Source organism: Equus caballus, chromosome 17 (assembly GCF_041296265.1).
Source record: "Equus caballus isolate H_3958 breed thoroughbred chromosome 17, TB-T2T, whole genome shotgun sequence".
In the NCBI taxonomy this organism is placed as follows: Eukaryota; Metazoa; Chordata; class Mammalia; order Perissodactyla; family Equidae; genus Equus; species Equus caballus.
Window position 1 is genome coordinate 25,124,387 of NC_091700.1, and position 15,811 is coordinate 25,140,197.

Sequence of the window (15,811 nt, forward strand, 5' to 3'; positions counted from 1 at the left end):
AAACAAGTGGCAGAGGTGGGGGAAGGAGGAACAGAAAGGCAGGTGGACCATCGACGGGCTGGAACTGCGATAAGAGGTCACGCAGGACATCTTCCCGCTGCAGGCCAAACTCCCCTGGGTGTTTCTCTTACTCCTAAAGATCTCTAGGAAACAGACCCTTTGTTTTCGATACAGGAAGCCAGCCCCAGCTCAGACAACACTCAACACAGAAGGTGCTCCAAGAAGAATAAGTTCAAAAGTCAGTTCCCTGTGCAGATGAACGCACTGTAGAGAAGACAGTGGTGAAAACCAGGTGCTATAAGAAAACCTTACATCAGCCTGCTCAGTGAGGTCGAGAATGTATAAATACTGCACGTAAAATGCACAATCATTGCCGTAGTCAAAGAATGGATGAATTGAAGTTACTTACATGGGGGGTTGTTTTTCCTTCTAATCAACTGATCGATCTTTTCTTTACTCTTGCTTCTTAAAGTCTGCCTTTCCAGGGGCCAGCTCAGTGGCATAGCGGTTAAATTCTACGCTCCACTTTGGGGGCCTGGGGCTTGCAGGTTCGGATCCCAGTGGTGGACCTACACACCGCTCGTCAAGCCATACTGTGGCAGCATCCCACAAACAAAATGGAGGAAGATTGGCACAAATGCTAGCTCAGGGACAGTCTTCCTCAAGTAAAAAGAGGAAAATTGGCAACAGATGTTGGCTCAGGGACAATCTTCCTTAGGTAAAAAAATTTTAAAAAAGAGGAAGATTGGCAACAGATGGTAGTTCAGGGACAATCTTCCTCATAAAAAAATAAATAAGTAAATTAAAAAAAATAAAAGCAAAGCTGTATCTTATTATTTTTGTTTTAAATTGCCTTTCTGGAGAAGGGTGTAGTACTACAGAAGTCAGGCTACAGTAGCGAAACACAGTGGTCCTAGGGCGCCACCTACTGGCAAGATCGCGGCAAAGGCCTGGCGCAAGGGGCTGTCCACGCAGCAGGAGCGACGCTCCGTAAAAACCAGCGCTTGTAAGTCGTGTTCTTACAGGTGTTCAAAACGTATAGTTATGTCAGGGACACAGCTTGACTCACGGTAAATTGGAATCTGTAAGAGCTGGATTTAATAGAGTCAAATCTCATTTTCCCCTAAGTGGTTTATAAACCCCATCCTTCCTCAGAGTAGGTTGGCTTTTTTTAAATATCGTATTTGGTACATACAGAAGCTATGTTAGTAAATACAATGATATAATGAACACCTGTGAACCCATTATTCCACCCAACCCAAAAACCTTCCAATGTCATCAGTGTGAAAATAAGTAATCCTGCTATCTGTATCTTCACACAGTCCCCAGTGAAATGAAAGCGCTTCAGCTCCGTGTAAGACCATGAGCAAATCTTGGAGGCATACAGTTGATTTTTTTAAGAAAGTAGGATCTGGAAGTCTGCATAGGGTATGATACAATTTTTACAAGGCTCATGAACAATAGAATATTCATTCTCAGAGAAATCACATTCGTGGTGCCTTAAATGCTGCAACAACACGGAGTGTGCTGTGTAGGGGATCCCGCGTATAGACACATTTGTTTGGCTCCATCCACAGTGAAGTCATGTTTACAACGTAAGCATGTCTTGACCAAAATCTCTTTGGCAGAAGGAAATGGAGAACACTCCTACAAATGTTAACTCACTTTTATTTTTCTCCCTATATCACCAACAAACATATTTTGACGAGCATTTTGAGAGGGCTTACCAAATGCCTGTGACTCTACGGCCTCCTCGAATCCCATCAAGACGACGGAAGAATAGACAAATGAAGTCAGGTTAGCACTCGACGCTAGAAAGAAGACAACTGGCTGACCAAAATAGAGAGACCTTTCTAGAAAAAGTAAAGCAGATGAAATTCTCAGTTGAGCCGGGGAGACTGCGAGTCAGTGCATATGTGTGCGCCAAGGTTCTCTGGTTGTAGGCAACAGAGGCAGCCTTGGGCTCACCGCATCAGAAGACGATTTACTGGAAGGATGCTGGATGGCTCACAGGCCTGACAGGAAGGCTGGAGACCAAAGGCTTGGGCAAGAAGAGGGAGCAAAGCAGCTGCAGGGCTGTAGGAAGTGGGAACGGCTTGTCACTCTTGTCAGAGACTGGTATCGCACGAATAATAAGATCCAACTCCTGCTTTCATCCTTGCCTGAATCCAGTCAAGGTACAAAGTTCCAGAACAAGAGAGGAAGTTTATTGCCTAGCTTGAGTCAAGAACCCTCCTCGGCTACAGGGCAGAGCTCCCTGACTAAAGTCCCACCACTCTGCCCGCAATAGGGGGAAGTAATACCTCAGATCACGGTGCCGTTACTGAATGAGATGGGAATTGACACTGGGTGGCCAAGGAGGCGCACCGTCACTACAACAGGGCCTTTCACGGATGAACGCATGAGCGAAATGTGTTACCTACACACCAGGGACTGTGATTCGGCCTGAAAAAGAAAGGAAGTCCCGTCACATGCTACGACGCGGATGAACCTCCAGGACGTTATGCTACATGAAAGCAAAATGCACCAATGCCGTAGGATTCCATTTATACGAGGCAGTCAAATTCACAGCAACAGGAAGGAGAAGGATGGTTACCAGGGGCTCGGGCGAGCGGGAAGGGCGAGTCGTCTGGTGGGGATAGAGTTTCAGATTTGCAAGATGAAAAAGTTCTGGAGGTCTGTTTAACAGCCAAGTGAATATGCTTAACACTACTGAACTGTATTCTTAAAATGGTTGAGACAGGAAGTTTTATGTTACATGTTTTTTTTTTTTTACCACAATTAAAAATAAATACATAAATAAATGCAATAAATAAAACAACGGTAGATTCCAAGAGTAATCACAAGGCGAGTGCTAACAGGGGCTGGAAGACCACAAGTTATTAACCTAAGTTTCAGTTTCCTCAGGAAAAAAATTGGAATAATTTTAGAACTTCCTCCATGAGGCAGTTGTGAAGGGTAAATGAGATAAGGCATATGTAGTTCTCAGCAAAATGTTTAGTGCATGACAAGTGCCTCGCAAAAAGTTGGGAAAATATTGACACATTGGGAAGAACTAAAGGCATATTTGACAATATGGCTAGTGTAATCCCACTGACGTACAAAGAACTCTGGGTGTGTTTGTGTGTGTAAATACGCCTGAACAATAGAAATGTATTTAAACAAGATGGGAAAAAAATACCTGAAACTTTAACAGTAGTTCCCCTGAAGAAGCGTTTTGGGATTTGAGTGCATAGAGGGCAAATTTCACTTATTACTACAAGTGAAAATACAGAATTATTTGGATTTTTAACAGCAAGCATATTTTATGCTCTAAGTTGAGTAGGTAAAAAAATAATTGAATATATATACTTATGGTGTCCCGACTGTATGCACAAAGAAGTTAGGCATACAACTGGGCATGAATCATATCTACTTTCAGACTGATTAAAATGTGAGTAAAAAGGATGTTTACTTAAGAAGATAAATGACAACATAGGGTAGACTCTATGTTAAGACTCTATGTTAAGAGCCAGTCGGATGGTATAGATAAGAAGGCTGTACAAGATTTCAGTGGAGGAAGCCATCACTGTTGGCTGGTGGAGCTGAGAAAGACCTGAAGGGGAAGATGGAGCTCAAGTCTGGTCACGAAGCAAGGACTTAAATAGGGAGAAGAGAAGGCAGTTGGCATTCCAGGCAGAGGAGGGTGAGGGAAAGAAAAACTGGATATGGGAATGCCCGAGACATAACCACCAAACACAAGTAGGTGGTTTTGGCTAGAGAGGCAGCGTTAACGCGCAGAAATGCAGTGGAGCCCTCTGTGGTGGGCCCTGAAAGCTGGGAGGAGAATTTGGCCTTTGCCGCTGGACTTGGGGAGCCACTGAAAGCTTTCCAGCCAAGGAGTGATATCTGCAAATCAATACTTTAGGAAGATGAATCTGTCAGTGGCTTAAAGAAAATTTTGGATGGCAGAGAGAGTGGGAGACGGGTTAGATGAAGAAGGGATTGGTGTAATCTGATTTATGGTGACGTGGTCTAAAGCAAGGGATTAAAACCAGAAAGGAAAGTGCAAATGACAATATTAGGTTATACTCACGGGCCAGGCATTGATCTAAGTCATTTATAGATTTATGTAACATATGTATATATTTATGATATACATATATTATATACGTCATTCATCTAATTCTTACAACAACCCTATAAGATAGGTGTCATTATTATCCCATTTTCCAGAAGAGAAAACTGAGGCCTAGAGAGGTTGAGTTACTTGCCCAAGGTCACACAGCTAAGAGGTGGTGGAAAGAGAAGTCCAGCCTAGGCAGATTGGCTTAGGAGCTCTTATCTGTAACCACTACACCAGAAGGGAGGATGAGAAAAAGAAAGAAAAGGGAGAGCTTCGAGTTCTTCACCAAGAACTACATGTAAGGGGACGAGGACGAGTCCAGGTTTACAAGCCTGTGGGATGGAGGGTGCTAAGCTTCAAGGAGGAAGGGGACGGAATCCCAGCAGTTGCTGCCAAGAAGAGAGCAGACGCCCAACGTCGGCTGCTCTTCACTTCATCTCGAGGGCAGGAGTCACGGGTCCTTTTAAGAATCTGATGGAAGAGTGGGCCTTCTCAGTAGGAAAAAAAACCACAGGCACAAACAAAACACTGCACACAATTCCATCTGGTTCACGAACTCCGGTTAAGTCTTGCCCTAAATATGTCACGTAAACAATTCAATAACGGACATTTCTATAGTAGAAATTTTATTTCCATTCATAAAATATATCACTAAATAGCTGAAAAAGTTACATATTATTTTAAAACATAGATTTAAAAAATCATATTAGCTTCTCCTTAGCAAAATGCTTGTTTTACGTATTTACAAGGATATACTATACTTCAGGTACACGATTTTCACTCAAGCCAGCCCGAGACGGCCTTTGGATGTAGGTAGATGCTCCAGCAGAGTTAGTTATCCGCTCCCCCCTGCCTTGTGCAAAGGATGATTCGATTTTACAAAAGTTCCTTTGAAAACAAGAGTAAATACAGAGAGCTTCTAGAGAAAAGTCCAGCAAAGCAGTAGTTGAGAATGTATTTCCTTTTAGTGATGAAATTAACCTCGTTTTGGTGATCTACAGCCTGTTTAAGGTGGGCAGGGGGGTTGGGTCCTTAAGACTAAATGGTTTCTCTACGAATCTTCAACGTGAGCCTGTGGAGAGGGTAGCCCTGAATCCACCTCTCTGCTGTAAGGTCGCCTGTTTTGATAGACAGAAGGACGTTCCGAAACGTGACCATCCATGTTCTGATACATCTGAATACGGAAAGAGACAGAACATTGATTACCATCTGATAAAGACTTACATGTCGTGTGCCTATATGGCAAATTATTACTGACTTTTAGCTACCCACAGGTCTCCGAAGATATTCTACGTGTTAATTGACAAAGCAATTTTGGTCCTTTTACTAATGGAGAAATCAGGTCATAGTCAAGTATTTCATTTCATTATTGTTTCTACCTTTAGACATAAAATCTCAATCTAGAAATCTTAAAGCCATGCAGAAAAACCATAAAAGAGTAAGGACACAAAAAGAGATCCGTTCATTACGCAATTAATACAGGAGACTGATTCCTGAGTTTTCACTTGGGAGTTTAGTGACTTCTAAATAATTTTCCCAGATGAAAACAACTTTACTTTTTTTCTGTTTATAAAGTTAACACACATTCATATAGATGATTAAGGAGTATAGAAAGATACATGGAAAAAAGCTAAAATCATCAGAGGCACCCGCTATTATGGATAGCTTGCTATGGACACAGGTACACAAGATTTTGTGTCTGTAGGCTCAGATCGTAGATTCTGTTTTAGGACCTTATTTTAAATTACTAATATATCGTTTTTATGTTGTTCATATGTTACATATTTTCACTATTCACTAAACATGAGCACATATCATCTTTTTAACGGCAGCCTAGGGTTCCACAGTAGTGATGTCCCATGATGAAGCTTTCGATGGATTGCTTATATAATATAAACTGAAAAGTGCACAAGTGGCTTTGCTTGTCTTTGGGACAAAATAAAGGCAGTGGAATTGCTGGTTCAAAGAGGATGCACATCTGAATGGTGGTCCATGTGACCAGGCTGCCCTGCAGAAAGGTTTACTTATTTCTACTCCTATCAACTGTGCTGGGAACACTATTTTCTCCAGAGCCTCACCAACAGTGGGTATTAACAATCATTCACATCTCTAGCCCTTTGTCAAGAAACAAGTTCTATTACCTCCTTACCTGCATGTTTCGTGATAAGCAAAGGTGAGCATCTCTTTCTATATTCAGTGGCCATTTGCATTTCATTGTGAATAGCCTGCTTACCTCCTTTGCCCTTTTATATTGGACCATACATGTTTTGCCTGTTATTTATAAGGACTCTTTGTAACATAGGGATCATGTATTCTGTTTGACAGACTCCCTCCCTTCCCCCACCCCTCGCTACCGTTTATTGCTTTTTGTTAGTGTATTTTTGACAGTCAGTTATAGTGCTAACTGACGGGACTGTCTTCCACTCTTAATTTTTCTTTCTAGAAAACAAAAAAATATATATTTCCTTTTGAACCTGGTCTGTACAATGACAGTAACTTGAGGATGGGTAGTAACAATACATCTTTTTTGTGAAGTGGACAGAGCAGTTGGTTATGACCTGTTGGACTTGTTGATTCCAAATGCCTATCTCTCACGCTGAATTTCTAACCATCTAATAAAGCCTGTGACGTAAATACCAATAACACCTCAAATCCAGCATCTCCATGCCTGAATTCATTATCTTTGACCCCAAACCTTCTCTTCCTCCGTATTTTTGTAGCTGTAAATTGTATTTGCAATTTCACACCGCCATTCATCCAGTCCCACAGGCAGAAGTTTCGGAATCATCTCGAGCTGTCTGCTCCCACAGCCAATTGGTTATGGGTCTAGTTCTGATATGTCACTTTTTAATGTTGTCCTTTCCATTTCTTTAGGTGATTTTTTTTTTAAAGATTTTATTTTTTCCTTTTTCTCCCCAAACCCCCCCGTACATAGTTGTATATTCTTTGTTGTGGGTCCTTCTAGTTGTGGCATGTGGGACGCTGCCTCAGCGTGGTTTGATGAGCAGTGTCATGTCCGCGCCCAGGATTCGAACCAACGAAACACTGGGCCGCCTGCAGCGGAGCGCGCAAACTTAACTGCTCGGCCACGGGGCCAGCCCCTCTTTAGGTGATTTTTAAATGACTTTTTTAATTGCACAAGTAATAGATGAGTAGATTTTCCTTATAAAAATTTGGAACTCTAGGTTTTCAAATGTATCAACATAAAGAGGTACATAAGATTTTCTTATACTTTTTAAAATGTTTTTTCTATCCTTAGTTATGTTCTCCTTTAATTCTGAATGTTACCTATTTGTGCTTTCTCTTTTTGCTTCATTGTTCTCTTCAAAGTCAGTATGCTGTAGTGGTATATTTGTTTAGTGCCTTGTTAATACGCAATATTAATATACAGTGTAGACCAAAGCCAAACTGCCGTATTCAAATCCTAAGTCTGACACTGTGTTACCTTGGGCAAATTACTTAACCTCTCTGTAGGTCAATTTACTAATCTGCAAAAGAGATAATAATAGAACCTACTTCATGAGACTGATGTGAGGATTAAAGGCGTTATTATGGGTAATATATTGGGAGAGTGCATGATAAACACTCAAAAAATGTTCGCTATTACATTGTTACCATTATTAGTTCAAAAAACAACTTTGGGTTTCCCTGATCATCATTACTATTTTATTTTTGCTGCTATCCTCAGTTTAATTAATTCTGCCTTTATCCCTATTACTTCTTCCTTCTGCTTTGTTCATTCTCTTCCTTCTCTCCCTCCTCCCTTTTCTTCACTGCTTTTTTTCTTTGCATCTTGAGTTGCAAGTTTAGTCATCTATTTTTTTTTCTTTTTTGTTTCCTAACAAATGAATGTAGAGTTATATATTTGGCCAACTCCCACAGGTTTTAATATGCAGTGTCCACGTTAATTTCTTTTCCCTGCTCTTCCTTTCCCCCTCGTCCTTTGTCTTAACTACGACTTCTGTAAGAAGCGTGATTTTTAATTTCAGACATATGACTTTGGGGGCTTTTTCAGTTGCTGTTGGTGATTTCTCATTTCACTACATTACGGTTAGTGGATGTGACCTGTCTGACAATTTTATTTATTTTGAAATTCTCTTTCTCAAGTGGGTTTACTAATTCCTGCCATTTTGTGCTTTCTATTTCCAGGAATTCTCTTTGTTTCTCTCTTCCCCATTTTGTTGGGTTGATCATGTTTTCTCAGGTCCTTTTTTTCTTCTATACTGAACTTGAGGTTATATATCTCTCTTTATTTTACCGGTGGTTATACTTACGTTTTTAACACCCATATTATTCTTATGTTTATTTAACAGGGTGGCTGCTCCCACTGCAGAACTTCTGCAGAATCCCACTAGACGTCTTCCTCCCTTTTATGAAAGCACTTTTCTTTGTTTTTTTCAAAGCATCCTCTGTTGTGAATTTTCCCTCTTCACTCCAGTCTTAACTGCTTTCATTGTCTCAGGGATTTTCCACAGTTTCTGGTCCACAAAGATCTCCTTCTTGCTTTCAAAGACAATTATGGCCTCACTTCTTTTTTTAAAAAATATATATATATTTCCTATAATTTTGGGAGCTGATATGAAAGGAGAGATGATGTGAGTTCAGGCCCCTTCCTTGAAACAGGAGGTGTGGGTGTCCCTTCCTTCCATCATCCCCACTGCCACCACCTTAGTTCACCTCTTCATCGTTGCTCCTCTCTACTGCTGTAGTCGCCTCTTAACTGATGTCCTTACTTATTTTTTTTTCTTTTTATTTTGGTAAGGAAGATTTTCCCTGAGCTAACATCTGTTGCCAATCTTCCTCTATTTTGTATGTGGGTCACTGCCACAGCATGGCTCGATGAGCGGTGTGTAGGTCCATGCCCAGGATCTGAAACTGTGAACCCTGGGCCACCAAAGCAGAGCATGTGAACTTAACCATTACACCACTGGGCCGGCCCCCTGATGTCCTTACTTTTAACCTTTTTCCTCTTCTTTCCCAAACTTACTTTTATGTCTCCTTTCCTTCCTATTTGCTTAGCTTCTTCCATATGCCAAGCATTATGCTAGCAGTTGGGTATGTAAGAGTGAACAAGACAGATGTGGTCTCTAACCTACTTTCATGCTGACATCCATTCATTTATTTAATAACCAGTTATCGTCTCCTGCCTCTGAGACTACTCCAGGTGATATAAGATGAGCAGTGCATCATCCTTGCCCTCACAAATCAGTCTAGTGATGAGAAAGACAGACCCATAAAGCAAAATTATCATACAACATGATCTGAGTCTCACATAGAGAGAGGTATGGGATTTCTCACATAGAGAAAGTGCTATGGGATTCAGAAGAAGGAGACTGAAACGTGACTAGGGGAGTTAGGGGAGTCTCTGCAGAGGAGAGAATAGTCACTCTGGGCCTTTACGGCAAATATTGAAGCATGTTTGTCCATTGTGAAAATCTTCACTGATTTGCCATCATCTAAATAATGCCTTAGACTGTCGTTCAGTGGTCTCCCTGAGTTAACTCCATACTGCTGGGGCTGGGTCATATCTAAAGCTATTAGCCTACGTTTCTCTATGTGTTTCCCTTCGCTTCTTTCTTGTTCTCCGAGGGCCATTTTCCTTCCCTAGTCCATGATGAAGCAGAAACAGAGAATGTACAAAAACCATTCTCACGAGTACTAGGAAAGATTCCCCTGGGCATGCTAGCAAGTCCCGTTTTCCCATCCAAGAGACCAGATATGACGGTGCTCAGGGAACGTGAAGGGAAAAGATGGAGTGGCACCAGAGGAGGAGCAAGCTCTGCTCACAGCGGTCAGGGCTACCTGAGATGATTGTGTAGATTATGTCTTGCTCAAAGATGCCCAGCCAAGCAGGCAGGTGGGGACTGAAAGTCAACCTATGCTCTACTCCCCAGGCTTCTAGACTGGAGCGTACTACACCAGCCAGGGGTACAGAGTTCCTCTTGGTGTATTCATCCTGCCCAGAGGGGGGCGCCATTTTCTAACTTAACTAAAGAAGCTACAGCTTGCTACCTGTAGCTGATACTGATAGGGAAAAGAGCCTTCTGTCACAAAGGGTCAAGGAGCAGAGTGGACGAGATGGGGGAAAAAATGTTGGAGAAGCATCCTTGGGCATGCATACCCTGACCTGAATCATCAGCCGTGGAGAACTTGCCATTCAACAATTCCTGATACCCCTAAGGCCCCCTGAACAAAATGAAGGGTATCTGGACGTCCTGGGGGTGTAGAGCTATGAAAGGAGAACCGCACACCAACCCCAGGTGGTCCTGAACAAAGCCAAGGGCTCTCTAGCAGCAGCGGACGCTCCCCCCGGTTACACTATACTCAGTCTTGTTTTCTTCCACATTCCCCCACTCACTGTATAGTTTAGCCACACCATTTATTTTCCATTCAACATTCTCAACTTTGAACCTTTATTTGTCTTACTCATTCAGCCTGGAACACCTTACTAACCCCCTCCCTACCCAACAGCCAAAATACCACTCATTCTTCACAGCCCAGCTCAAATAACACCTCTGGGAATCCATATCCAACTGCCCAACAAGCAAAAATTACTCAATACTTTTTCTTTATTCCAACAGCTCATTTCTTGTTTCTTCATATAACTCTTCTTTCAGTTTATCTTATAGTGTCATTAACTGTTTAAAGGTCATCTGCCCAATAGCCTAGAAGTCCCTTGGGGGCTTTTCGTCTCCCTCAACATTTTTGACCCAATTCCCTGAAATAACTTAATTTCCATATGTGATTTAAAAAAATAATAACAGGAGAAGAGGACACACACCATCTATGCAGCTCTCTGGAAAGAATGCAGAATTGAAAATGGACTCAGTAATTTAGAAAAGAGGGCAGACAATCCATTTAAAGAATCAGATTCATATTTAACTAACAATTATTGAGTAACCACAAAGTGCCCAGTAGGGGCTAGGTCTTTACACAGATGTCATCTTATTTATTCCCTATAACTCCATGAAGTGAGATTTGTTAATCCAATATTTCAGATAAGGAAGTTGAGATCTCAAAAAACGTCAAGTGGAGCCAGCCCTGATGGCCTGGCAGTTACAGTTTGGCATGCTCCAGTTCGGCAGCCCAGGTTCAGTTCCTGGGTGCAGAACCACATCACTCGTCTGTCAGTAGCCATGCTGTGGTGGTGGCTCACACAGGAGAACTAGAAGGACTTAAAAGTAGAATATACCACCATGTACCAGGGCTTTGGGGAGGAAAAGGAAAAAGAGAGAGAGAGGAAGATTGGCAACACATGTTAGCTTAGAGTGAATCTTTCCCAGCAAAAAAAAAAAAAAAAAGATTAAGTGATTTATTCAAGTCATATAAGAAGTAAATTATGGAGACAAGATTTAAATCTAGGTACTGGGAGTTCAAGGTCCCATCTTTTGTTCACTTTGTCTAGGGATGGCTCCTTTCACAACACCAGGTGGTGTTGATGAGGGAAGAGTCAGCAAAGTAATTCCAAGTTCCCGAATCATCTAGTTTAGCAACCCATTTCACAGATGAGAAAACTGAGGCCCAGAGAAGTAAAGTGACTTGCCATCATTGACATAGCTATTAGGAGGGAGAGCAGCTGAGCCGATGTTAGACCCTCATGGCTCCAAGTCAACGTTCTTTCTGTCTACAGTATCACATGACTGAGTTGTATGATTATTCCACACTAAAGCCTCATGTTGAATTAGGAAAGGTCAGTGGCTTCTGGAGGTCGGGGATTAAGTTTTATTCAGTTGTCTGTCTGCACTGGACACTTCAAAGCAGATAATTTCTTAATCAATTGGCTGAAATCTTCAGGAAAATTTTTTTCTTCTTTTTTTCCTAAAAACACTTATCAACAAATATATCTAACCCATACAACTTTTAAAGGGCAACCAAAATAAATTGTGGAGAGAAAGACAACTTGGGATCTTTGGTTTTTAAGAAATCAGCAACCAGTGTTCTTGTTTACCGCTTTCCTTTATGATAATGCTTTATAAAGCGCTGTGCTGCTACATACCGCTTCTTCTGCATCTGCCAGCTGACAGCCTAAAAACGAAGTCAGATTAGGGAAGGATGGTCGTTTCCTTGAGTCAAAAGCCCAGCAGGATTGCATTATAAAGTATCTGTAAAAGCAACAGAACGAGGAGCAAGATGAGGAAATCTGAATGAAGCAAAATGCATCGTTTTCCACATAATGAAGCACCATGTATTGCGGTGGAGATATTTACGGCATGTTTGTTTTGTGGCAAGTACTCAACTAGATTTTGAACTCATATCAGAAAGGACAAATTAGATGCTGGACAGAAATGCATTTAAAGAAACATGATGTGGCCCAGAAATCAGGAGATGGAGTCTTGTCACCTTCTCGGATCCTTCGAGCAAAGGAATTGAAACCCAGAAGCAAGAGTCTCTCAGGGCAGGAAAGGTTCAGTTTTGTTCAGAAATCCCCCCCACCTCCAAAAGGAAGAATTTCATTTTCTTTTCTTTTTCTAAGAGGAATCATATGAACTTTGCATTACGGAAATTTTATTTTCTTTTTGTCACGCATTTGGAACTAGATGGACTGTAAATTTCTGATTCTAGCTGATTTACAGTCTGATTTGAACTTACATTTCTTCTGTAGCATAAAATGGCTGATCCATTTTAAATCCACTCTGAATGAGTTTATAGAAGTTAGCGTCAACAGGAATACCAGGGTAAGGATTGACACCTGAGAAAAACATTAAGAAGTATGACCATTCATTCATTCTTTCTTCGTTTATTTATTCATTCAACTAACAAACATGTATTGAGAGCTCCCATGGCCCAGACACTGCTCGGTGCTAGGGCGGCAAGTGGGAAAAGTCACAGTTCCTGCTCTCAAGCTGGTTATAGGCTGGTGGGGAAGACAGATCTATAGACAACAGCAAATAAAACATAAAGTTCCCAGCATTACCCTGATACCAAAGCCAGACAAGGACACCACAAGAAAAAAATATTACAGGCCAATATCCTTGATGAACATAGATGCAAAAACTCTCAACAAAATATTAAGAATCCAAATTCAACAATACATTAAAAGGATCACAGGGCTGGCCTGGTGGCATAGTGGTTAAGTTCGTGTGCTCTGCTTTGGTAGCCCAGGGTTCTGATTCCAGGCATGGACCTACACACGGCTCATCAAGCCATGCTGTGGTGTCATTCCACATACAAAATAGAGGAAGATTGGCACAGATGTTACCTCAGGGCCAATCTTCCTCATCCCCCCGAAAAAAGGATTATAGACCATGATCAAATGAAATTTATTCCAGGGATGCAAGGATGGTTCAACACCCACAAATCAATCAATGTGATACACCACATTAACAAAATGAAGGATAAAAATTATTGATCTTCTCAATAGATTCAGAAAAAGTATTTCACAAAATTCAACATCCATTTATGGTAAAAATTTTCAACAAAGTGGATATAGAGGGAATGTACCTCAACATAATAAAGGCCGTGTATGACAAGCCCACAGCTAACATCATACTCAGTGGTGAAAAGCTGAAAGCTTTTCCTCTAAGGTCAGGAACAAGACAAATATAGCCACTATCACCACTTTTTTCAACATAGTATTGGAAGTCCTAGCCAGAGCAATTGGGCAAGAAAAAGAAATTAAAAAGCATCCAAATTGGAAAGGAAGAAGTAATATGTCACCATTTGCAGATGACATACTATATATAGAAAATCCTAAGACTTCACCAAAAAACTATTAGAACTAATAAATGAATTCAGTAAAGTTATAGGATACAAAATCAATACACCAAAAATCTATTGCATTTCTATACACTAAGAACAAACTATCAGAAATAGAAATTAAAAAAAATCCTATTTACAAACACATCAAAAAGAATCAAATGCCTAGAAATAAATTTAAACAAGGATATGAAAGATCTGTACACTGAAAACTATAAGCATTAATGAAAAAAATTTTGGTAAATATCTGATAAGGGGTTAATATCCAAAGTATATAAAGAACTCATACAACTCAACAACAAAAAAACAAACAGATTAAAACATGGGCGGAAGATCTGAATAGATACTCTTCTAAAGGAGATATACAGATGACCAATAGGTATATGAAAAAATGCTCAACATCACTAATCATCAGAGAAATGCAGATCAAAACCACAATGAGATATCACCTCACACCTGTTAGAATGGCTATTATCAAAAAGACAAGAAATAACAAGTGTTGGCAAGGATGTGGCGAAAAGGGAACCCTTGTGCCCTGTTGGTGGGATTGTAAATTGGTGCAATCACTATGGAAAACAGTAAGAGTTTCCTCAAAGAATTAAAAATAGAACTAGGACATTATCCAGCAATTCCACTTCTGGGTATTTATCCAAAAATACTGAAAACTAACTCAAAAAGACATATGTACCCCCTTGTTCATTGCAGCATTATTTATAGTAGCTGTAAATATCATAGAAACAACCTAAGTGTCCATTGATGGATAAACGGATAAAGAAAATGTAGCATATGTACATATATAATAGGATATTATTCAGCCATAAAAAAGAATGAAATCTTGCCATTTGTGACAACATGGATGGACCTTGAGGGTATTATGCTAAGTGAAATAAGGCAGACAGAGAAAGACAAATACCATGTGATCTCACTTATACATGGAAACTAAAAAAAAACCCCAAAAAACTCAAGCTCAGAGATGCAGAGAACAGACTGGTGGTTGGCAGAGGCAGGGGGTGGGGAGTGGGTGAAATGGGTGAAAGTGGTCAAAAGGTACAAACTTCCAGTTATAATATAAATAAGTCCTGGGGATGTAATGTACAGCGTGGTGACTATAGTTAATAATACTGTACTGCATATTTGAAAGTGGCTAAGAGAGTAAATCTTAAAACTTCTGATCCCAGGAAAAAAATTTTGTAACTATGTATGATGATGGATGTTAACTAGACTTCTTGTGGTGATCATTTCGCAGTATACACAAATATCAAATCATTACGGTGTACACCTGAAGCTAATGTAATTTTATATGTCATTTACATCTCAAGTAAAAAAATAATTAAATAAAATGGCATGTGGCTCAACAGAAGGAAGATGACGGAGCTCTGGAGCATTCGAGGTGGCATTTCACCCACTCTGACTCAGGGGGTAGCAGAGTGGGGGAGGGGTGCAGAGGGAGCAGAACATGTGCCACGAGGACAGCAAACTAGGAAACTTACCAAGCGAGAATATTTCCCAGAGTAATATTCCGTATGACCAGACATCACTCTTAATTGTGTAGATCCCTTCAAATAAGCTTTCAGGAGCCATCCACTTCACAGGCAAACGGGCCTGTGTAAAACCCAAGAGGAGATCGAATGGTGAATTTTCCATATTACAAACATTACATCTTTTCTCCCGTTCACTAGATGATGACATTTATTATCTTCCTAAGGTCATTTTTAATGCTTAATTGAGAAAATCATATTCCTCAAATGGAATTTTTTCACTTTCAAATTAACATTCTAACAAAGTAGCCTTAACAAACAACCGCTCCTATTTCTTTAAGACTCAGCTTGAACAAAGGCTCGTGGTTGGAATTAATAAGTTTAACCGTAGATAGTCAGTTTCCTTTAAGGAGTAGCTAGTCAGTTCCCAGAAGTAAGTGGATACTAGTGAATTAGCGAAATATTTTGTTAAAGCATTTCTTGGGAGAACATTGGTGGAAATGCCGTCCACAAGAATGTGGTGAGGGGAGCG

General features: G+C 40.6%; 1 protein-coding gene across 2 annotated transcripts in view; it reads right to left on the reverse strand.

The window, feature by feature from the left end:
* Positions 1–4,710: 4,710 nt before the first annotated feature.
* The window catches only part of FLT3 (fms related receptor tyrosine kinase 3), a 119,019-nt gene continuing 107,918 nt past the window's right edge, over positions 4,711–15,811 (reverse strand). For both annotated transcript variants that reach the window (XM_023621450.2, XM_023621449.2), the window contains exons 21-24: positions 15,292–15,403; positions 12,695–12,794; positions 12,102–12,207; positions 4,711–5,279 (exon numbers count right to left, since the gene is read on the reverse strand). In XM_023621450.2, coding sequence (XP_023477218.2) covers positions 5,157–5,279; positions 12,102–12,207; positions 12,695–12,794; positions 15,292–15,403 — 441 coding nt within the window. In that variant the 3' untranslated portion in view covers positions 4,711–5,156. The remainder of the gene's footprint in view (positions 5,280–12,101; positions 12,208–12,694; positions 12,795–15,291; positions 15,404–15,811) is intronic.